Source organism: Hyla sarda, unplaced genomic scaffold (genome assembly GCF_029499605.1).
Source record: "Hyla sarda isolate aHylSar1 unplaced genomic scaffold, aHylSar1.hap1 scaffold_521, whole genome shotgun sequence".
Lineage (NCBI taxonomy): Eukaryota > Metazoa > Chordata > Amphibia > Anura > Hylidae > Hyla > Hyla sarda.
In genome coordinates this window covers 82388-107251 of record NW_026610532.1, presented here as the reverse complement: position 1 = coordinate 107251, position 24864 = coordinate 82388, and the positions used below count along the sequence as shown (strand labels likewise).

Genomic DNA, 24864 nt, shown 5'->3' with positions numbered 1-24864 from the left:
ATAGGGGAATGGGCGCCTAGATTTAAGTTAAGCCTCGCCCCCTACAGGATGTGATGTACAATACCGAACAAAACATCCAATTCATGGAGAAATGCAGATTATACAGGATGTGATCCTTCCCACCCTTGGAAGGGGCACATGCACAACAGGATTTGCGAAAAATCCTAGAAATTAAGGTAATCTGCGCTAGAAGCGCAGACGCCGGACGGAAGTCGTCAGACGACGCACTTCCGGTCCACGGAGCTGCCGCAGAGATGGGGCGACACAGACAGCGCTGCCAAATAAGGTAATGGCGGACTTAGCCCAAACAGTGAGGCATCAGCGGACCCCTAACAGTTAGGAGGGGCGCACAGAGCTGCTCACGCCACTCTCGCAACTTCGGTCAGAGACCGAAGTCGCGGACCGCTGAGCTTGGGACAGAACGCTGTCCCGCAGTAGAAAAAGATAAGAAAACATATATATATAAAAAAAACTCTCCCCTAAGACTTGGGAAGGGAGAGGGATCCATGCAGGCTCTGCTAAAAAGCAGCAGAGCCTGCACCGTCCTGCTGTCCGCACAGGACAGAAAAAAAGCTATGTGGCCTAAGGGAGGAGGCCTTATATGGGGTACTAATTAAATGTTTAATTACTTGGGCGGAATTAAAAATTCCACCGTCCTGCCAGCTTCACAGGGGCAGAACACCCCACTTGTGCTGCTGGTTAGGACGTAAGGGAATTGTATATTTTGACGCAAAGTGCTCTGCAGGCGCATAACATGGCTCAGAAGGGAGAGTGTACCATATACATTTGAGGCCTAAAGTCACAGCAGTTCTGACATAAACATAAAAAAAACACCCACATGTGACCCCATTTTGAAAACTACATCCCTCATGTAAAGTAACAAGGGGTATAGTGAGCCTTAACATCCCACAAGTGTTTGACAAATTGGAGGTGAAAATAAAAAAAATTAAAATTTTTTTTACTAAAATGCAGATGTTACCCCAATTTTATCATTTTCCCAAGGGGTAATAGGAGAAAAAGCCCTGCAAAATTTGTAACCCCATTTCTTCTGAGTCAGAAAATACCCCACATGTGGATGTAAAGTGCTCTGCGGGTGAACTACAGGGCTCAGAAGAGAAGGAGCGCCATTGGGCTTTTGGAGAGAGAATCTGGCTGAAATTGAAGGTCATGTGAGTTTAGGCCTCCATGGTGCCGGAACAGTGACCCCCCCCCCTACATCTGACCCCATTTTGGAAACTACACCCCTAATAAGAGGTGCAGTGAGAATTTACACCTCACATGTGTTTGATAGATTTTTTGAGCAGTGGTCTGTGAAAATGAAAAATGAAAATTTTTCATTTGTACAGCCCACTGTTCCAAAGATCTGTCAAATGCCAGTGGGGTTTAACATACACATATGAGGTATTTCCTTACTCGAGAGAAATTGGGCTACAAATTTTGGGGGGCTCTTTCTCCTATTACCCCTTGTAAAAATTCAAAAACTGGGTCTACAAGAACATGCAAGTGTAAAAATATTGAGATTTTGAATTTCCTCCTTCACTATGCTGCTATTCCTGTGAAACACCTAAAGAGTTAACACACTTACTGAATGTCATTTTGAATACTTTGAGGGGTGCAGTTTTTATAATGGGGTCATTTGTGGGGAATTTCTAATATGAAGGCCCATCAAATCCACTTCAAAACTGAACTGGTCCCTGAAAAATTCCGATTTTGAAAAGTTTGTGAAAAATTGGAAAATTGCTTCTGAACTTTTAATCCCTCTAATGTTTTCCAAAAGTAAAAACATGTCAACTTTATGATGCAAATATATAGTAGACATATTGTATTTGTAAATCAATATATAATTTATTTGGAATGTCTGATATCCTTACAAGCAGAGAGCTTCAAAGTTAGAAAACTGCAACATTTTCAATTTTTTCATCGAATTTTGGAATTTTTCCACCAAGAAATGATGCAAGTATCGACAAAAATTTACCACTAACATAAAGTAGAATATGTCACGAAAAAACAATGTCAGAATCAGAATGAAAAGTAAAAACATCCCAGAGTTATTAATACTTAAATGGGCACTGTCATGAAGTAAAAAAATTGATATGTTGTAGTACTTAAGTACTACAACATATCTCTAATATACTTTAATTAAAAAAAAGTGATTTTAAACAAGTTTAAAATCACTTTTAAATTCGGCCACTAGGGGTCGCCCTCCTAGTGGCCGAATGCATTCAGCAGTGACGTCACTACTGGATTTCGACTCATTTCAGCCTGGCAATGAGTCGAAATCCAGGCACTGCTGTGCTCGCTCCCGCCTGTCAATCAAACAGGCGAGAGCGAGCACGCTGATAACTGGGGCTACGCGCATTGGCCAGCTCCACTGGCCTCGCGCGCGGCCCCGCCCGCCCCCGTTACCCTGTCCGGAGGCAGCGCTCGCACTCATTGCTGCGCTGATCCTCCGGATGGGTAAGTCTGATCTGAGGTCTTATATAACTTTAAAAACTATAATAATTATGGCAGCAACATGTTATGGTTAGGATCCGGCAACTAATACTCCCAGCATGCCAACTACAACTCCCAGCATGCCCTGACAGCTGATGACTGTATGGTAATGCTGGGAGTTGTAGTTTTGCATTAGATGGAGGCACCCACCCTAATAATTACATGAGTGTTTCTCAAACAGTGTGCCTCCAGCTGCTGAAAAACTACAACAGCAAGCATGCCCTGACAGCTGTATGGGCACACTGGGAGTTGTAGTTTTTCAACAGCTGTAGGCACATTTAGTTTAGAAATACTGATGAATAATCATCAGGGTGCCTCCAGCTGTTGCAAAACTACTACTACAAGCATGCCCTGACAGCTAACAGCTGTCTGTGCATGCTGGTAGTTGTAGTTTAGAAACAGCTGTAGGCACCCTGATGATTATTCATCAGTATTTCTATAATAAATGTGCCTACAGCTGATTCTAAACTATTTCGGGGCATAATTTAGATCATTGGGGGGGTTTCTAAAGTTTTTAATTGTATTGGTAAATATTTATAATATCTACCATTATTGTAATCGGTCCCGGGTCTCGGCTGTAATATCGTGCACTGCAGGCCGGCGATGCTCCTCTACTCCTCCTCCTCCCTGGATAGCACATGCACAGGTAAACAGGGAGGAGGAGCCCCGGAGCTGCCTGCCGTGCTATTGGCAGATCATCTATGCGCGCTCCCGACAGGAGCGCTGCATAGACAATCTGAGGGCGGAAGTAAGCGCCCAGCAAGGTGTCAGTGACGTCGCGCCTTTTGGGAAGCGCTGCTTCCTGCCCTGATTTATAGAGCAGATATACAAGCACTAAATCTGCTCTACTAAAGTGATTACTGTCACGATTCGGCTTCCAGGTAGTGGATCCTCTGTGTCAGCGAGGGATTGGCGTGGACCGTGCTAGTGGACCGGTTCTAAGAGGCTACTGGTGTTCACCAGAGCCCGCCGCAAAGCGGGATGGTCTTGCTGCGGCAGTAGCAGCCAGGTCGTATCCACTAGCAACGGCTCAACCTCGCTGACTGCTGAGAAGGCGTGGGACAGAAGGACTAGGCAGAGGCAAGGTCAGACGTAGCAGAAGGTCGGGGCAGGCGGCAAGGTTCGTAGTCAAGATGGATAGCAGAAGTTCAGGTAACACAGGCTTTGGACACACTAAACGCTTTCACTGGCACAAGGCAACAAGATCCGGCAAGGGAGTGCAGGGGCAGTGAGCAGATATAGTCTGGGAGCAGGTGGGAGCCAATTAAGCTAATTGGGCCAGGCACCAATCATTGGTGCACTGGCCCTTTAAGTCTCAGAGAGCTGGCGCGCGCGCGCCCTAGAGAGCGGAGCCGCGCGCGCCAGCACATGACAGCAGAGAACCGGGACGGGTAAGTGACCTGGGATGCGATTCGCGAGCGGGCGCGTCCCGCTGTGCGAATCGCATCCCCGACGGCCATGACAGTGCAGCGCTCCCGGTCAGCAGGACTGACCGGGGCGCTGCGGGGAGAGAGACGCCGTGAGCGCTCCGGGGAGGAGGCACCAGAGTCCAAGCAGGCCATGGCTGAGAGGGAGGAGTTGGCTGAAGGAGAAATCCGCACGGGCACCGTGAGACGTGGAGAAGCAGACTTAGAACCAAGAGATGCCACACCCACGTGAGCTGGGTGCGTGCGTGCGTTTCCCAGACGTGGAGGACGGATAGGGCAATCCACCAAGAAATGCTCGGTACTGGCACAGTACAGACAGAGATTTTCTTCCCTACGGCGATTCCTCTCTTCCTGGGTCAGGCGAGACCGATCCACTTGCATGGCCTCCTCGGCGGGAGGCCCAGGCGTAGACTGCAAAGGATGCTGTGGGAGAGGTGCCCAGAGATCTAAGTCTTTTTCCTAGCGAAGCTCTTGGTGTCGCTCAGAAAAACGCATGTCAATGCGGGTAGCCAAATGGATGAGTTCTTGGAGGTTGGCAGGAATCTCTCGTGCGGCCAGCACATCCTTGATGCGACTGGATAGGCCTTTTTTAAAGGTCGCGCAGAGAGCCTCGTTATTCCATGATAACTCGGAAGCAAGAGTACGAAATTGGATGGCGTACTCGCCCACTGAAGAATTACCCTGGACCAGGTTCAACAGGGCAGTCTCGGCAGAAGAAGCTCGGGCTGGCTCCTCGAAGACACTCCGGACTTCAGCGAAGAAGGACTGGACTGTGGCTGTGGCAGGATCATTGCGGTCCCAGAGCGGTGTGGCCCAAGACAAGGCCTTTCCTGAAAGAAGGCTTACTACGAACGCCACCTTAGACCGTTCTGTAGGAAACAAGTCCAACAACATCTCCATATGCAGGGAACACTGAGACAAAAATCCACGGCAGAGTTTAGAGTCCCCATCAAATTTGTCCGGCAGGGACAAGCGGAGGCTAGGAGCGGCCACTCGCTGCGGAGGAGGTGCAGGAGCTGGCGGAGGAGATGGTTGCTGCTGTAGCAGAGGCAGAAGTTGCTGTAACATGGCGGTCAACTGCGACAGCTGCTGTCCTTGTTGGGCAATCTGCTGCGATTGCTGTGCGACCACCGTGGGAAGGTCAGCGAGACTTGGCAGCGGCACCTCAGCGGGATCCATGGCCGGATCTACTGTCACGATTCGGCTTCCAGGTAGTGGATCCTCTGTGTCAGCGAGGGATTGGCGTGGACCGTGCTAGTGGACCGGTTCTAAGAGGCTACTGGTGTTCACCAGAGCCCGCCGCAAAGCGGGATGGTCTTGCTGCGGCAGTAGCAACCAGGTCGTATCCACTAGCAACGGCTCAACCTCGCTGACTGCTGAGAAGGCGTGGGACAGAAGGACTAGGCAGAGGCAAGGTCAGACGTAGCAGAAGGTCGGGGGCAGGCGGCAAGGTTCGTAGTCAGGATGAATAGCAGAAGTTCAGGTAACACAGGCTTTGGACACACTAAACGCTTTCACTGGCACAAGGCAACAAGATCCGGCAAGGGAGTGCAGGGGCAGTGAGCAGATATAGTCTGGGAGCAGGTGGGAGCCAATTAAGCTAATTGGGCCAGGCACCAATCATTGGTGCACTGGCCCTTTAAGTCTCAGAGAGCTGGCGCGCGCGCGCCCTAGAGAGCGGAGCCGCGCGCGCCAGCACATGACAGCAGAGAACCGGGACGGGTAAGTGACCTGGGATGCGATTCGCGAGCGGGCGCGTCCCGCTGTGCGAATCGCATCCCCGACGGCCATGACAGTGCAGCGCTCCCGGTCAGCGGGACTGACCGGGGCGCTGCGGGGAGAGAGACGCCGTGAGCGCTCCGGGGAGGAGCGGGGACCCGGAGCGCTAGGCGTAACAATTACATTTTTTTTAAAGCCAGGTAGGGGGTTAGGGCCAGATTACTACTAGGTAGGGACATATTAGATTATATATTACTTGGTGGGAGCTACACTTTAAAGTGACAGTGATCAGAATTGCAAAAAACGCTCCCGTCCTTAGGGTTATAATGGGCTCCGTCCCCAAGGAGTTAAGAGGGAAAAACATGATATATATTTAACCCCAACCTAAATGTACCTTATTTTTATTTTCTACCTAAGGTACATAAAGACCGAAAAAAAATACATCAGAGGAACTTCATTTTGGAGGCAATTAACCCCTTCCCGACCTATGACATACCTGTACGTCATGGGTGGCAAGGTGTTCCCGACCCATGACATACAGGTACGTCATGAACATTTTTGCCGCTACTCGCGGCATCCCGCAGCGCCCGGAAAGATGGTGGCTTTCACTGATAGCCAGCCATCTTACCATGCGACCACGGGGGGTTTCATCCCCCACCCCCCCCCCCCCAGCGATCGCTGCTATCAGCTGGTCAAATCTGACCAGCTGATAGCAGCGTTTCGCTATCAGAATACTTAGCAGCGCGGTGTGTGAGTCCCGATCACGGGGAGCGGGACACACACCGCTCTGCTAAGTGTCCCTGACCTGTCCCCCGGCGTCACTTACCCGTCCGAGCAGTGTCCCGAGCGGTCCCGGCGCGAGCGGCGTCCTCCATGCGGTCCCGGCGGCGCTGCGTCCCGGAGGTGAGTTTCAAAACTGGGAGTTTCAAAACTGCAACTCCCAGCATGCCCAGACAGCCTTTGGCTTTCTGGGCATGCTGGGAGTTGTAGTTTTGCAACATCTGGAGGTCCTCAGTTTGGAGACCACTGTATAATGGTCTCCAATCTGTGCTCTTCCAGATGTTGCAAAACTACAAATCTCAGCATGCTCAGTCTGTCCAGGCATGCTGGGAGTTGTAGTTCTCTAACATCTGGAAGAGCACAGATTGGAGACCATTATACAGTGGTCTCCAAACTGTGGACCTCCAGATGTTGCAAAACTACAACTCCCAGCATGCCCAGACTGCCCAAGCATACTGGAAGTTGTAGTTCGGCAACATCTGATCCTTCAGATATTGCCGAACTACAACTTCCAGCATGCCTGGGCAGTCTGGGCATGCTGGGAGTTGTAGTTTTGCAACAACTGGAGGCACACTAGTTGGGAAACATTGTCCGTTTCCTACCTCAGTGCCTCCAGCTGTTGCAATTGTTGCAAAACTATAACTCCCAGCATGCACTGACAGACCATGCATGCTGGGAGTTGTAGTTTTGCAACAGCTGGAGGCACACTGGTTTGGAAACACTAAGTTTGGTTGCAAAACACTTGAAAGTTTATTACTTAACTTAGTGTTTCCAAACCAGTGTTCCTCCAGCTGTTGCAAAACTACAACTCCCAGCATGCACGGACAGCCAAAGGGCATGCTCAGAGTTTGCAACAGCTGGATGTTTGCCCCCTCCCCCCAATGTGAATGTACAGGGTACACTCACATGGGCGGAGGTTTACAGTGAGTGCTGCAAGTTTGAGATGGCGCAAATTTTGCGCTGCAGCTCAAACTTCCAGCGGCAAACTTGCTGTGAACCTCTGCCCATGTGACTGTACCCTAAAAACACTACACTACACTGACACTAACCTAAAATAAAAAGTAAAAAACACTACATATACACATACCCCTACACAGCCCCCCCTCCCCAAAAAAATGAAAAACGTCTGGTACGCTACTGTTTCCAAAACGGAGCCTCCAGCTGTTGCAAAATAATAACTCCCAGTATTGCCGGACATCCATTGACTGTCCAGGCATGCTGGGAGTTTTGCAACAGCTGGAGGCACCCTGTTTGGGAATCATTGGCATAGAATACCCCTATGTCCACCCCTATGCAAATCCCTAACTCAGGCCTCAAATGCGCATGGCGCTCTCTCACTCTGGAGCCCTGTCGTATTTCAGGGCAACAGTTTTGGGACACATATGGGGTATCGCCGTACTCGGGAGAAATTGCCTTACAAATTTTGGGGGGCTTTTTCTTCTTTAACCCCTTATGAAAAGGTGAAGTTGGGGTCTACACCAGCATGTTAGAGTAAAAAAATAAATTATTTACACTGACATGCTGGTGTTGCCCTATACTTTTCATTTTCACAAGAGGTAAAAGGGAAAAAAGACCCTCTAAATTTGTAATGCAATTTCTCCCGAGTACGGCGATACCCCATATGTGGGCGCAAAGTGCTCTGGGGGCGCACAGCAAGGCCCAGAAGGGAGAGTGCGCCATGTTCATTTGAGGCGATTTGCACAGGGGTGGCTGATTGTTACAGCAGTTCTGACAAACGCAAAACAATAAATATCCATATGTGACCCCATTTTGGAAACTACACCCCTCACGGAATGTAATAAGGGGTACAGTGAGCATTTACACCCCACTGGTGTATGACAGATTTTTGGAACAGTGGTCTGTGAAAATGAAAAATAAAATTTTTGATTTGCACAGTCCACTGTTTCAAATATCTGTCAAACGCCAATGGGGTGTAAATGCTCACTGCACCCCTTATTCAATTCTATGAGGGGTATTGTTTCCAAAATGGGGTCACATTTGGGGGGGGTCCCCTGTTCTGGCACCATAGGGGCTTCCTAAATGGGACATGCCCCCCAAAAACCCTTTCAGAAAAACTCACTCTCCAAAATCCCATTGTCGCTCCTTCCCTTCTGAGCCCTCTACTGCGCCCGCCGAACACTTTACATATGCATATGAGGTATTTCCTTACTCGAGAGAAATTGGGTTACAAATTTTAGGGTGATTTCTCTCCTTTTACCCCTTGTAAAAATTCAAAAATTGGGTCTACAAGAAAATGTGTAAAAAATGAAGATTTAGAATTTTCTCCTTCACTTTGCTGCTATTCCTGTGAAACACCTAAAGGGTTAAAACACTTACTGAATGTCATTTTGAATACTTTGGGGGGTGCAGTTTTTATAATGGGGTCATTTATGGGGTATTTCTAATATGAAGACCCTTAAAATCCACTTCCAACCTGAACTGGGCCCTGAAAAATTACGATTTTGAAAATCTTGAGAAAAATTGGAAAATTGCTGCAGAACTTTGAAGCCCTCTGATGTTTTCCAAAAGTAAAAACTTGTCAATTTTTTTATGCAAACAAAAAATAGACATATTGTATATGTGAATCAATATGTAATTTATTTGGAATATCCATTTTCCTTTCAAGCAGAGACTTTCAAAGTTAGAAAAATGCAAAATTTTCAAAATTTTCATGAAATTTTTAGATTTTTTACCAAGAAAGGATGAAAATATCAGTGAAATTTTACCAATAACATAAAGTAGAATATGTCACGAAAAAACAATCTCGGAATCAGAATGATAAGTAAAAGCATCAGAGTTATTAATGTTTAAAGTGACAGTGGTCAGATTTTCAAAAAATGCCCAGGTCCTGAAGGTGAAAATGGGCTGGATCATGAAGGGGTTAAAGGAGTAGTCCAGTGCTGAAAAACATCCCCTATCCCAAGGGTAGGGGATAAGTTTCAGATTGCGAGGGGTCCGACCGCTGGGGGCCCCCGCGATCTCCTGTATGGGGCCCTGGCTCGCTGGCCAGATAGCGCTTGTTGACCACCAGACGAAGCGGCAGCCGACACGCCCCTTCAAAAAAAGCGCTATGGCAGAGCCAGAGATTGCCAAAGGCAGAGCTGCATCAGTCCCCCCAAAAATTTGAGTTCCTGGATTTAAATATCTATATTCAGGATGGCTGTTTGCATACTGCCACCTATTTTAAGGAACTACCTCGACTTTAACAGTTGCCATCGGAAACAATGGAAGAAGAACATTCCATTCGGTCAAATGAAAAGAATCCGGAGGAATTGTTCTTCCACACAAAAATGCCAGCAACAACTAGATAACCTGGAGAATCGTTTTAAACAAAAAGTGTATCCCAAACCCCTTATACAAGGAGCACGCCAGAGAGTGGACGAATTAGAACAAAGTGCTTGCTTGGAAAATAATAAACAGGGTAATGCAGAGGGAGGTTATAATGATGAATTTGATTCTGGTTTTCTAACTACCGTATATACTCGAGTATAAGCCGACACGAATATAAGCCGAGGCCCCTAATTTCCCCCCCCCCCCAAAAAAAAAAAAAAAAAAAATATATATATATATATGTCTTGTTATTGACTCGACTATAAGCCTAGGGTGGGAAATACCTCATCCCCCCATGTAATCATCCAGACCCCCGTCATCATCCCCCCCCCCTTCATCATCATCGCCTGTCAATCCCTTCATCAGTGGTTTTCAACCTGCGGACCTCTAGATGTTGCAAAACTACAACCCCCAGCATGCTGGGAGTTGTAGTTTTGAAACCTCTGGAGGTCCGCAGGTTGAATACCACTGCGGCCTTCATCATCATCCCCCCCTTAATCATCATCCCCCTCCCTTTCATCATCACCGCCTGTCAATCCCTTCATCAGTGGTCTTCAACCTGCGGACCTCCAGATGTTGCAGAACCACAACTCCCAGCATGCCCAGACAGCTATCGGCTGTCCGGGCATGCTGGGAGTTGTAGTTTTGAAACCTCTGGAGGTCCGCAGGTTGAAGACCACTGTGGCCTTTTTGTTTTGTACTCACCTCCCCTTGGCAGGAAGTTAGGGTGAGCTGGTCCTAGTGATGTTGCCTTGACGACGACGCACAGGGACGTTGTGCATGAAGAGGGCCCTCCGGTGAAAATGGACAGCCCGGAACGAGTATCCCTCCCCACCGGATGGTCCCTGCAGCATAGATGGCCCGGACCAGCTCACCCTAACTTCCCGCTGTGGGGGGGGGTGAGTACAAAACAAAAGAGGGGGGGGGCTGGATGATGACGAAGGCCGAAGTGGTCTTCAACCTGCGGACCTCCAGAGGTTTCAAAACTACAACACCCAGCATGCCCAGACAGCTGATGGCTGTCTGGGCATGCTGGGAGTTGTAGTTTTACAACATCTGGCGGTCTGCAGGTTGAAGACCACTGAAAAGGGATTGACAGGCGGAGAGATCACTCGAGTATAAGCCGAGGGGGGCGTTTTCAGCACGAAAAATGGTGCTGAAAAACTCGGCTTATACTCGAGTATATACGGTAGGTAGTACACATCAGACACCAATATTTTTTTTTAATGTTTTTTATTTTTTTGTATAGGTAATATTACCAGCTCATATTATTTTTTTTATGGTTTTCCCGTGTCCTGTGCAGTATCTCTCCCAGAAGTCCACTTGATGGCCCCCGTGGTGGTCTACACCCCGAAGTCATCAATTCTTACTCTAAGAGAGAGTTTGCAGCTGTTCCTGGAGACGGTTAACATTAACCTCTGCATGGTGGAATAATAGGTCACGGTGTTTATCAGGATCAGTAGAAGCATCACCCACTCGATGATTATGGTGGTGATTTCACGGATCTCGTCCCAGTCTTCATCATCATAGAATAATTCCTGTAATGTTTTATATCCAAAGTAGAAAATTGCGCAGGTAAAAGTCAGGCCACAGCAGGTGCATCTACTATGGTGGATGACTTTGTTTGCTCCTGGTAATTTATACATCTGGATGGACTGCCCAAGGTAGTATAAGGCTTCACATGTAATGGAAATTATCGTGCTGACAAAGTGTATCCTGGGATATTCTTCGGGGGACAATACATGCATGACAGCTGTACCAAAACAGGAGGCCCACACAATGGCCAGCAGGATCCTCTGGATCAGGACCTGATGACCCCTGAACTCTTCAGTATGCATAACCATATACTTATAAATAAGAAAGGTTAGTACCAAAGTGCCAATGGACGTCCCTATGAAACCAATTCTCAATAATATGTTTTCGGGAAAGAAATTTCCCACGTCACTGTGAAGGAAAAGAAACCAATGTTATTATGGATATTTCCTCACTCCCAACCCATGAAATAAGAATCTTGTGCTTGTTTATCTTACCTGATGTGCATCAGTGGCGAGGCGGCATGGCCGAGGACGACCGTCACGATGTAGCTGGTGGCAAGCCAGGCCGCACACCAAAACGCCAACAGAAGGGGGACGAACCCCAAACCTTTTAGCTCCATCTCAGTCAAGAAGAAGAAATAGAAGTTGCTAATCGCACTGTACAAATCTACAGAATGAAGGCTCGGGCGGCTTTCAGTGGAATGTCAGGCCTCCAGCTGTCTATGACATCACATGTCTGATGTCACGATGACTGCTTGTTTCTTAGAGCTGCCATGATTTAGTATCTGCTATGGACATAACCTGATGTTTCTACTATGGACCTTACAGACCCCAGAACCCAAGTAATTAGTGCAGGGGCTCCATTTTGATCATCTCATATTTCACATTATTTGAGTTCCAGGGCTCGGATACATTTGCACCCTCTATAGCAGTGGTCTCTAAGCTGTGAACCCCCAACCGCTGCAAAACCACAACTCCCAGCATGCCCGGACAGCAACTTTGCATAAGGAAATAGTCTAATTAAACTTTTCTTATATATAGACTCCCCGACATCTCCAAGGATAAGCATCTAAGGGTCTCGTTCGATCTTAATGTTATACCTTTTTTCAATAAGATCGATGATTCCAAAATGTATGAATATAGGAATAATTCCATATAAGATACAAAAAGTTAGCATCCTCCATTTCTGGAAAAGTTTCTGAGTTGCCCAAAGCAACCAATCAGATTGCTTCCTTCATTTTTCAGAGGTCTTTTAAAAAATGAAAGAAGCAATCTGATTGGTTGCTATGGGCAACTGCATAACTCTCCTCTACACTGGTTTTGATGAATCTCCCCCATAGAGAGAGATTTATCAAAACCCAAAACCTGACCAGTGGAAAAGCTGCTGAGATGCCCATAGCAACCAATCAGATTGCTTCTTTTATTCTTGAAAAAGCCTATGAAAAATTAAAGAAGCGATCTGATTGGTTGCTATGGGCAACTCAGAAACTTTTCCTCTGGACAGGTTTTGGGTTTTGATAAATCTTCCTCTCTGGGGGAGATTCAGCAAAACCAGTGCAGATGAAGAGTTGTGCTGTTGCCCATAGCAACCAATCAGATTGCTTCTTTCATTTTTGAAAAGGCCTCTGAAAAATGAAGGAAGCAATCTGATTGGTTGCTATGGGCAACTCAGAAACTTTTCCAGGAAAGTAAAGATTAACCACAACCAGGGGCGGATCCAGAGTCTAGTCTCGGGAGGGGCACTATTAGAGAATTTTGTATTGGCGGACGGAAAATAAGGTGTTTCTTAACCCCTTAAGGATGCAACCCTTTTTCACCTTAAGGACTGGGCCCTTTTTCGCAATTCTGACCACCGTCACTTTACGAATTAATAACGCAAAAACACTTTTACCGAATATTCTGATTCTGAGATTGTTTTTTCGTGACATATTCTTTTTTATTTTGGTGGTAAATTTTCGGCGTTACTTGCATCCTTTTTTGGTGAAAAATCCCCAAATTTAATGAAAATTTTGAAAATTTTGCATTTTTCTAACTTTCAAGCTCTCTACTTGTAAGGAAAATTGATATTCACAATAAATTTAATTTTTCTTCACAAGTACAATATGTTCACTTTATGTTGGCATCATAAAATGGACATATTTTTGCTTTTTTTTTTAAATTAGAGGGCTTCAAAGTAGAGAAGCAATTTTCAAAAGGGACAGATGTTACAGAACTACAACTATTTAAATAAAAACAAAAATAAAAACGTATAGTGTTCCCCGTATTTTCATTCTCAGCACAATACCATCCAAACAGCAACAGCCTGACGTTACCAGGGTGGGCGGGGACCATTGTTACTGGCCCTCCCCAGCCTAAATAACGCCAGCCTGTTACCGCCTAGGCCCAGGAGCACCATTTTTGACGCTCCGGGCCTGTTGGTACCGGCGATTCTGGGAGTGATGTCACATGACCTCATTCTTATCTATGTAATTTCAGATGGATATGACTGGAGAGGTGAGGGATTCTGGGAGTGATGTCACATGACCTCATTCTTATCTATGTAATAACAGATGGATATGACTGGAGAGGTGAGGGATTCTGGGAGTAATGTCACATGACCTCATTCTTATCTATGTAATAACAGATGGATATGACCGGAGAGGTGAGGGATTCTGGGAGTGATGTCACATGACCTCATTCTTATCTATGGAATAACAGATGGATATGACTGGAGAGGTGAGGGATTCTGGGAGTGATGTCACATGACCTCATTCTTATCTATGTAATAACAGATGGATATGACTGGAGAGGTGAGGGATTCTGGGAGTAATGTCACATGACCTCATTCTTATCGATGTAATAACAGATGGATATGACTGGAGAGGTGAGGGATTCTGGGAATGTATGTAGTGATATTAATGTATCTCTCTATACACAGGATTACACAGTAGTGAAGAAGTCCTCTAGTGGCCTCTGTCGGGCCCCTGTGTGTGAAGGATGGGGAAGAACCCTGAGCCCAATCCCAGGGCCCCCACCTCACTCCCTGATACATGAGGAAATGGGTGAAAAGAAGATCCGAGAACTCATCAACAAGATGATGGAGCTGCTGACTGGAGAGGTGACCCTGCTAGGACATTATACAGTAATGGAGGGGTCTGGTGATGACTGGAGAGGTGACCCTGCTGGGACATTATACAGTAATGGAGGGGTCTGGTGATGACTGGAGAGGTGACACTGCTGGGAATGCTGGGACATTATACAGTAATGGAGGGGTCTGGTGATGACTGGAGAGGTGACACTGCTGGGAATGCTGGGACATTATACAGTAATGGAGGGGTCTGGTGATGACTGGAGAGGTGACACTGCTGGGACATTATACAGTAATGGAGGGGTCTGGTGATGACTGGAGAGGTGACACTGCTGGGACATTATACAGTAATGGAGGGGTCTGGTGATGAGTGGAGAGGTGACACTGCTGGGACATTATACAGTAATGGAGGGGTCTGGTGATGACTGGAGAGGTGACACTGCTGGGACATTATACAGTAATGGAGGGGTCTGGTGATGACTGGAGAGGTGACACTGCTGGGACATTATACAGTAATGGAGGGGTCTGGTGATGAATGGAGAGGTGACACTGCTGGGAATGCTGGGACATTATACAGTAATGGAGGGTTCTGGTGATGACTGGAGAGGTGACACTGCTGGGACATTATACAGTAATGGAGGGGTCTGGTGATGACTGGAGAGGTGACACTGCTGGGACATTATACAGTAATGGAGGGGTCTGGTGATGACTGGAGAGGTGACACTGCTGGGAATGCTGGGACATTATACAGTAATGGAGGGGTCTGGTGATGACTGGAGAGGTGACACTGCTGGGAATGCTGGGACATTATACAGTAACACCACTGGAGGGGTCGGGGTGATGACTGTATCATTATGTGTCAGGTTCCTATAAGGTGTCAGGATGTTGCGGTCTATTTCTCCATGGAGGAGTGGGAGTATGTAGAAGGACACAAGGATCAGTACAAGGATCAGGTCATGATGGAGGATCAGCAGCCCCTCACATCACCAGGTAATAGACATGACTATATACACACGTCCTCTCATTATTTGTATGTAAAGAATGAATTCAGTCTCTGTATGTGTTCCCTACAGTCAGATCCAGTAAGAGAACAGCACCAGAGAGGTGTCCCCATCCTCTTGATGAACAGAATATGGAGGACATTACTACAGGGAAAGATCTGATCTATATTAAGGCTACAGACATAAAGGAAGAAGAAGAAGAGACAGATGTGAGCGGTGATGAGCAGTATAAGGAGGACATTCATACAGATAACCGCACAGGTGAGTAGTAACCACTAAATACAGAGAAGGTCACAGATTCTACTCAGTCACCAGCTGCAATAATCACAGAAAAAAATACTGTTCATATATGTTACTCACTAGGTCATCCAGATGCTATACAGGTCTTTTTTGTTTGTCTTCTGTGTTTGGCTCACAAATCCCTCTGTTCTGCTGCTCACTTATTCTGACATAAACTGCTGAGGAAGGGGAGTGTCCGAGGCAAGCACTGAGCCCGCCCTCACTCACCATTCATTCATTCTTTTTATCCAATCACTGCAGTCTGCTCTGTAACCCCCTCCTCTCTGCTTTCATGCTGCAGTCTGATAGGACAGGAGTGAGCACAGAGGAGTACTAGTCCTGCCAGGTCTGTGCTTCAGCTGGGACAGAGATGATGCTGCAGCCGGACAGGATTATGTTTTAGATCTGTGGTCTCAAAGTGTGGCTCTTACTGATACTGAGCATGCGTTTTGTTTTTAACCCCTTAAGGACCAGGCCAATTTTATTTTTGTGTTTTAGTTTTTTCCTCCTCGCCATCTAAAATCCGTAACTCTTTACAATTTACATTCACAGACCCATATGAGGCGCGACCAATTGTACTTTGTAATTACATCAATCATTTTACCATAAAATGTACGGCAAACACAAAACAAAAGACATTTTTTATAAAAACCACAATTTTGCTAATTTTGTCAGGTTTTGTTTTCACACTTTACGATAAAAATTACGTTTTCTTTATTCTGTGGGTCAATTCGATTAAATACTTATCTCAAACTTTTTTTTTTTTTACAAAATCAGTATGTTTAAAATCGCCCTATTTTTACCATTTTTCTTTTTTTTTGTGTTCGAGACGGTATGAGGGCTCATTTCTTGCACCATGACCTGTAGTTTTTTTTAGTTCCACTTTTGTATATATGTGACTTTTTATTCACTTTTTATAAATTTGAAAACATTTTTGGTGAATGTGATGGCACCATGTCATTCACCGTACGGCATCATTAACATTATGTTAACCTGTTGGGGACGGAGGGCATACCTGTACGCCCTTCGCCAACTTCCTTTCCATAATGCGGGGCCACGCGTCCTAGTGGGTCGGGCCCAGCCTCTAACAACGGCCAGAACCTGTGGCTAGTAGCGCGTGGGACTGATCGCGGTGCAACGCACTATTAACCCTGTAGACGCGGCGTTCAAAGTTGCCCCCAAAGTAGCCCTCTATGGGATAACATTGATCAGTATAAGAGATCAGTGTGTTCAGTGTTATAGTCTCCTGTGGGATAACAATGATCAATGTAAAAGATCAGTGTGCAGTGTTATAGTCTCCTATGGGATAACAATGATCAGTATAAGAGATCAGTGTGTGCAGTGTTATAGTCTCCTATGGGATAACAATGATCAGTATAAGAGATCAGTGTGTGAAGTGTTATAGGTCCCTATGGGATAACATTGATCAGTATAAGAGATCAGTGTGTGCAGTGTTATAGTCTCCTATGGGATAACAATGATCAATGTAAAGATCAGTGTGTGCAGTGTTATAGTCTCCTATGGGATAACAATGATCAGTATAAGAGATCAGTGTGTGCAGTGTTATAGCCTCCTATGGGATAACAATGATCAGTATAAGAGATCAGTGTGTGCAGTGTTATAGTCTCCTGTGGGATAACAATGATCAGTATAAGAGATCAGTGTGTGCAGTGTTATAGCCTCCTATGGGATAACAATGATCAGTATAAGAGATCAGTGTGTGCAGTGTTATAGTCTCCTATGGGATAACAATGATCAGTATAAGAGATCAGTGTGTGCAGTGTTATAGTCTCCTATGGGATAACAATGATCAGTATAAGAGATCAGTGTGTGCAGTGTTATAGTCTCCTATGGGAGCTTTAACGTTGCAAAAAAAAAAGTGAAAAAAAAGTTAATAAAGATCATTTAACCCCTTCCCTAATAAAAGTTTGAATCAAGTTTGAAAAATCCAGTGTAAATAAAAATAAACATATGTGATGTCGCTGCGGCAGAAATTTCCGAATTATAAAAGGATATAGTTAAATAAACCGCATGGTAAATGGCGTACGCACAAAAAAAATTGCAAAGTCCAAAATAGCATATTTTAGGTCATTTTTAATATCATGAAAAAATGAATAAAAAGCGATCAAAAAGATCAATACAAAAATGGTACCAATAAAAACTTCAGATCACGGCGCAAAAAATGCGCCCTCATACCGCCCTGTACGCAGAAAAATAAAAAAGTTATAGGGGTCAGAAAATGACAATTTTAAACATTTACCTGCATGTAGTTATGATTTTTTCCAGAAGTACGACAAAATCAAACCTATATAAGTAGGGGATCATTTTAATCGTATGGACCTACAGAATATAGAGAAGGTGTAATTTTTACTGAAAAATGTACTATGTAGAAACGTAAAACCCCCCAAAAGTTACAAAATTGCATTTTTTCTTACATTTTGTTGCACAATTATTATTTTTTTCCCGTTTCGCCGTAGATTTTTGGGTAGAATGACTAATATCACTGCAAAGTAGAATTGGTGGCGCAAAAAATAAGCCTCATATGGATTTTAAGGTGCAAAATTGAAAGGGTTATGATTTTATAAAGGTAAGGAGGTAAAAACGAAAGTGCAAAAATGGAAAAACCCTGCGTCCCCAAAGGGTTAATCATTATTTTTTTTTTTTTTTTTAGTAAAATTGGGAAAAGGGTGATTTAAAAGAAAACTGTCACCCTGATCACCCACACTAAACCCAATACACAAAGGGTTATAGTGTGGGTGACCAGGAGTGCAAAGAGGGGTCACTTACCAAATTCCCTCCAGTGGCTCCTGTGATATTGCCCAACAAATGTCCCGTGCTCAGTTCGGTTACCCCCGATGGCTGTCCGCCCCCTGCTTCTTCCTGCCCCCTGAAACAATCTGCCTCTATTAGTATATGTGCTCTGAGGCAGGAGAACAAGCGCAGTTAGTTTACAGACAGCTCTCATGTCCTAGTGACCGGCCTCAGAGCGCGGCGCTCACGTGACATGTGATTCGCGTCACTACGACGTTAGAGCTGTCTGTAAACTAACTGCGCTTCTTCTCCTGCCTCAGAGCGCGGCGCTCACGTGACATGTGACTCGCGTCACTACGACGTTAGAGCTGTCTGTAAACTAACTGCGCTTCTTCTCCGGCCTCAGAGCGCAGCGCTCACGTGACATGTGACTCGCGTCACTAGGACGTTAGAGCTGTCTGTAAACTAACTGCGCTTCTTCTCCGGCCTCAGAGCGTGGCGCTCACATGACATGCGACTCGCGTCACTAGGACGTTAGAGCTGTCTGTAAACTAACTGCGCTTCTTCTCCTGCCTCAGAGCGCGGCGCTCATGTGACATGCGACTCGCGTCACTAGGACGTTAGAGCTGTCTGTAAACTAACTGCGCTTCTTCTCCTGCCTCAGAGCGCGGCGCTCACGTGACATGCGACTCGCGTCACTAGGACGTTAGAGCTGTCTGTAAACTAACTGCGCTTCTTCTCCTGCCTCAGAGCGCGGCGCTCACGTGACATGCGACTCGCGTCACTACGACGTTAGAGCTGTCTGTAAACTAACTGCGCTTGTTCTCCTGCCTCAGAGCGCGGCGCTCACGTGACATGCGACTCGCGTCACTACGACGTTAGAGCTGTCTGTAAACTAACTGCGCTTCTTCTCCTGCCTCAGAGCGCGGCGCTCAAGTGACATGTGACTCGCGTCACTACGACGTTAGAGCTGTCTGTAAACTAACTGCGCTTCTTCTCCTGCCTCAGAGCGCGGCGCTCACGTGACATGCGACTCGCGTCACTACGACGTTAGAGCTGTCTGTAAACTAACTGCGCTTCTTCTCCTGCCTCAGAGCGCGGCGCTCAAGTGACATGTGACTCGCGTCACTAGGACGTTAGAGCTGTCTGTAACCTAACTGCGCTTCTTCTCCTGCCTCAGAGCGCGGCGCTCACGTGACATGCGACTCGCGTCACTAGGACGTTAGAGCTGTCTGTAAACTAACTGCGCTTGTTCTCCTGCCTCAGAGCGCGGCGCTCACGTGACATGCGACTCGCGTCACTAGGACATTAGCGCTGTCTGTAAACTAACTGCGCTTCTTCTCCTGCCTCAGAGCGCGGCGCTCACGTGACATGCGACTCGCGTCACTACGACGTTAGAGCTATCTGTAAACTAACTGCGCTTCTTCTCCTGCCTCAGAGCGCGGTGCTCACGTGACATGCGACTCGCGTCACTAGGACGTTAGAGCTGTCTGTAAACTAACTGCACTTCTTCTCCTGCCTCAGAGCGCGGCGCTCACGTGACATGTGACTCGCGTCACTACGACGTTAGAGCTGTCTGTAAACTAACTGCGCTTCTTCTCCTGCCTCAGAGCGCGGCGCTCACGTGACATGTGACTCGCGTCACTAGGACGTTAGAGCTGTCTGTAAACTAACTGCGCTTGTTCTCCTGCCTCAGAGCGCAGCGCAGAGTTAGAATTCTGCTGGAAGGCCTCCGTGCCGCTGACAATCAGATCACAATCCGTGCCGCACTGTATCTGTATTGATCACGGCATCTGAGGGGTTAATGGCGGACATCAGTGCAATCTCTGCTCCGATACTCACGGTCATGTATAGGACACAAATGTACGTCCTGGTGCGCAAAGTCACGTGCATTTAAGTCATGTGTCATTAAAGGGTTAAAGTCCTTGCGCTGTTGTTTTTCTTGTCCCTGTTGTCTCCATCTTATATAGTCAGCAGGATTTCCATGTAGACGACTAGAGGAATAATTTGGGATAGAGCTGGCGCTGTGACCAAATATGTGGATCACGGTATCTTTGTAACTTATGGCGGTTCCGCGGTATATAACGGTATTTCTTTCACCCCCCCAAATCATGTGACCCGCGAGCGCTGCCCCAAATCATGTGACCCGCGAGCGCTGTTCTGCTCCCCCCCCCCCAAGCCGGCTCCTTACATGACAGTGAGTTTAACCTATCACTGGCCGGGGCGGGACATCGCTGCGGCTGGTGACAGGCTGACGGCAGACGTTCCAGTCCCCAGGAACAGCGTGAGGCCGACGTAGGTAAGTTAAAGGACATGTCCGGTGCTCACTTTTCTTATTTTATCCCGTCCGGGCTGAAAAATAAAAGAAAACGCACTTTCTCTTACCTGCCAACGAGCCCCCGGTGCTCCGGTACACTCCGGTACAGGTGTTCGGTCCCCGGGCTGTATTCTTCTTACTTCCTGTTAGTCCGGCACGTCACATGGAGCTTCAGCCTATCACCGGCCGCAGTGATGTCCCGCCTCTGCTGGTGATAGGCTGAAGCTCCGTGTGACGTGCCGGGCTAACAGGAAGTAAGAAGAATACAGCCCGGGGACCAAACACCTGTACCGGAGTGTACCGGAGCACCGGGGGCTCGTTGGCAGGTAAGAGAAAGTGCGTTTTCTTTTATTTTTCAGCCCAGAACGGATACAATAAGAAAAGTGAGCACCGGACAAGTCCTTTAACGTTTATTTTCTTTATCTTTTGCAGCCCAGGCATAGGGATACAGCGTACAGCAGTGGTCTCCAACCTGCGGACCTCCAGCTGTTGCAAAACTACAACTCCCAGCATGACCGGACAGCCGTTGGCTGTCCGGGCATGCTGGGAGTTGTAGTTTTGCAACATCTGGAGGTCCGCAGGTTGGAGACCACTGGCGTACAGTATAGAGTTCCAGCGCCGGCGGCCACAACAAAGTGGAGTGAAGGCAGTGCTTGCGGGTGACATATGTGAGTAGTGCCCCGCTGGGGTGATCATTAATTGGGGGGAAGGGGGCAGAACAGCGCTGGTGGGTCACGTATGATTAGTTCCTTGATGTGCGGACAGCGCAGCACTGGGCTGATAATTCATTCCCGAGGGGGAGGGGCCCAACCGGTATTGCGGTATGGGAAAAATTCATATAGTGGAGCCCCAAAATTTCGGTATTCAGTATGAACTGGTATATACCGCCCAGCCCTAATTTGGGATATTTCCCAGCACTTCTGTATTGCTGGGGGCTCTGAACCGCCTCGGCTGTCGTCTGATTTGTGCCCTATGGATTGTTCATTGCTGCTGGATGGGAGTGTGATGGGGTCCAGGAGTGGGGTGTATGTGACCTGAAGACCCTATATTATGTCTACATTAACTATTTATTATCCGGAGGACGGGGAGAAGGTTCCATGATGTCACATGCTGCACTTATAATGTTCTACTAAAAAGACTATAAATATGGGCGCAGTGTTTAACCCCTTAAGGACTCAGCGTTTTTCTGTTTTTGCATTTTCATTTTTCCCCTCATCATCTTCTAAAAATCATAACGCTTTCAATTTTGCACATAAAATTCCATATTATGGCTCATTTTTTGCGATATCCAATTCTACTTTGTAATGACATTAGTCATTTTACCAAAAAATCCATGGCGAAACAGAAAAAAAATCATTGTGCGACAAATTGAAGAAAAAAATTTCATTTTGTAATTTTTGGGGGCTTCTGTTTCTATGCAGTAAATATTTCGGTAAAAATGACACCTTATCATTATTCTGTAGGTCCATACGGTTAAAATGATCCCCTACTTATATAGGTTGGATTTTGTCGCACTTCTGGAAAAAATCATAACTACATGCAGGAAAATTTATACGTTTAAAATTGTCATCTTCTGACCCCTATAACTTTTTTATTTTTCCGCGTACGGGGCGGTATGGGGGCTAATTTTTTGCACCGTCATCTAAAGTTTTTAGCGGTTCCATGTTTGCATTGATCTGACATTTTGATCGCTTTTTAAACATTTTTTTATGATATAAAAAGTGACCAAAAATAAGCTGTTTTGGACTTTGGAATTTTTTTGCGCGTACGCCATTGACCGTGCAGTTTAATTAAGGATGCATTTTTATAGTTCGGACATTTCTGCACGCGGCGATACCACATATGTTTATTTTTATTTACACAGTTTTTTATATATTTTTTTATGGAAAAGGAGGGTGATTCAAACTTGTATTGGGGAAGGGGTTAAATTACCTTTATTAACTTTTCTTCCCACTTTTTTTGCAGTGTTATAGCTTTCATAGGAGACTATAACACTGCACACACTGATCTCTTATACTGATCATTGTTATCCCATAGGAGACTATAACACTGCACACACTGATCTCTTATACTGATCATTATTATCCCATAGGGACCTATAACACTGCACATTGTTATCCCATAGGAGACTATAACACTGCACACACTGATCTCTTACACTGATCATTATTATCCCATAGGAGACTATAACACTCCACACACTGATCTCTTATACTGATCATTGTTATCCCATAGGGGACTATAACACTGCACACACTGATCTCTTATACTGATCATTGTTATCCCATAGGAGACTATAACACTGCACACACTGATCTCTTACACTGATCATTATTATCCCATAGGAGACTATAACACTGCACACACTGATCTCTTATACTGATCATTGTTATCCTATAGGGGACTATAACACTGCACACACTGATCTCTTATACTGATCATTGTTATCCCATAGGAGACTATAACACTGCACACACTGATCTCTTACACTGATCATTATTATCCCATAGGAGACTATAACACTGCACACACTGATCTCTTATACTGATCATTGTTATCCTATAGGGGACTATAACACTGCACACACTGATCTCTTATACTGATCATTGTTATCCCATAGGAGACTATAACACTGCACACACTGATCTCTTACACTGATCATTATTATCCCATAGGGGGCTATAACACTGCACACACTGATCTTTCCCCCTGATCCCTGCAAAGCCATAGCTTTGCATGGATCAGCATAATAGGGGGTTGCTTGCTCAAGCCTGTAGCTCAGGCTTGGAGCAATCAAACGCTGATCGAATGTGACGGAGCGAGGTAAGGGGGTCTCCGCTCGCGTCCTAGCTGATCGGGACTATCGCGATAGTCGGGCGTACATGTACGCCCTGGGTCCTTAAGAGGTTAAAGTTTTTATTGTTGTTTTTTTTCTTTTTTACTTAAAAATAAAATCTGTGTTATTCTCTGCAGATTCTTGTACCAGGAGATCAGAGGAGAATCTTATATCTTCAGATTATAAAGCAGATGATGATATCACACAAGATACATATGAAGAACATTCCATTATCCCAGATACACCCTCAGCCCTTCACAGCCAAGATCTGTCATCTCATCCTTATATACAGGTCCTGTCTTCTCAGTCATCACAGGATGTTCAGCAAAATAAAAGTCACAAAAGGGGTGTTGGGCATCAAAGAGATTGTGCAGGGAAGAAGCAATATTCATGTTCAGTATGTGGAAAATGTTTTACTTCTAAATCAAGTCTTGTTGAACATCAGAGAACTCACACAGGGGATAAACCATTTTTATGTTCAGAATGTGGAAAATGTTTTACTTTTAAATCACGGCTTGTTAGACATCAGAGAATTCACACAGGAGAGAAGCCATTTGTATGTTCAGAATGTGGAAAATATTTTACTCAGAAATCACATCTGTCTGAACATCAAAAAATTCATATTGGAGAGAAGCCATTTTCATGTTCAGAATGTGGAAAATGTTTTACTCAGAGATCACATCTGTCTGAACATCAAAAAATTCATATTGGAGAGAAGCCATTTTCATGTTCAGAATGTGGAAAATGTTTTACTCAGAGATCACATCTGTCTGAACATCAAAAAATTCATATTGGAGAGAAGCCATATTCATGTGCAGAATGTGGAAAATGTTTTACTCGAAAAGCAAGTCTTCTTATACACCAAAGAACGCACACAAAGTAGCCTTCTAACTTGTCAAATTGTACAAAAACTACAACATTGCAGTCAGTCACAAGAGACATCAATTTAGAGCAATAAATTTACATGGGAAAAGTATTAGTATTCCAGAAAATGTCTGATATACAAAATGCAAATAGAATCCAAATAACACATCTGTATATATGTCACCAGGTACTAGAATATTATATATATATATATATATATATAATCTCCAAACAAATAAGAGAGAGAATGCGGCAGCTCACCAAAATCCTTCAGGCTTTATATCATGCGGGTGTACAGACAGGTGCAAATCACAGAGAAACGTCCCTTTCACACTGACTTGTGCTTCTTCTGGCTCCGGGAGCAGGAAGAAGCACAAGTCAGTGTGAACCGGACGTTGCTCTGTGATTTGCACCTGTTTGTACACCTGCATGATATAAAACCTGAAGGATTTTGTTGCGCTGTCG

The 24864-nt window shown here is 45.7% G+C and overlaps 2 protein-coding genes across 2 annotated transcripts; one reads left to right on the top strand and one right to left on the bottom strand.

The window, feature by feature from the left end:
• Positions 1-11017: 11017 nt before the first annotated feature.
• On the bottom strand, positions 11018-11933 carry LOC130338377 (DNA damage-regulated autophagy modulator protein 1-like). The gene is made up of 2 exons (XM_056554000.1): positions 11780-11933; positions 11018-11693 (listed from the first exon to the last, which is right to left on the bottom strand). Exons 1-2 carry the CDS (start codon positions 11902-11904, stop codon positions 11093-11095), a joined length of 726 nt encoding a protein of 241 aa, XP_056409975.1. The 5' UTR covers positions 11905-11933; the 3' UTR covers positions 11018-11092.
• Positions 11934-15218: 3285 nt separating this feature from the next.
• Positions 15219-24582, top strand: LOC130338375 (gastrula zinc finger protein XlCGF17.1-like). Its single transcript, XM_056553998.1, has 3 exons — positions 15219-15341; positions 15425-15613; positions 23673-24582. The coding sequence occupies exons 1-3, from the start codon at positions 15254-15256 to the stop codon at positions 24416-24418; spliced, it is 1023 nt and encodes a 340-aa protein (XP_056409973.1). The 5' UTR covers positions 15219-15253; the 3' UTR covers positions 24419-24582.
• Positions 24583-24864: the final 282 nt, after the last annotated feature.

What these genes read in the sequence shown, in the direction of transcription:
- LOC130338377 (XM_056554000.1), bottom strand. Translation starts at nt 11,904, where the DNA reads ATGGAGCTAAAAGGTTTGGGGTTCGTCCCCCTTCTGTTGGCGTTTTGG. An exon ending in TCGCCACTGATGCACATCAG is followed by an intron (nt 11,694 to 11,779) that starts GTAAGATAAACA and finishes TTTCCTTCACAG; the next exon opens with TGACGTGGGAAATTTCTTTC.
- LOC130338375 (XM_056553998.1), top strand. Translation starts at nt 15,254, where the DNA reads ATGGAGGAGTGGGAGTATGTAGAAGGACACAAGGATCAGTACAAGGAT. An exon ending in GCAGCCCCTCACATCACCAG is followed by an intron (nt 15,342 to 15,424) that starts GTAATAGACATG and finishes TGTTCCCTACAG; the next exon opens with TCAGATCCAGTAAGAGAACA. An exon ending in TCATACAGATAACCGCACAG is followed by an intron (nt 15,614 to 23,672) that starts GTGAGTAGTAAC and finishes TATTCTCTGCAG; the next exon opens with ATTCTTGTACCAGGAGATCA.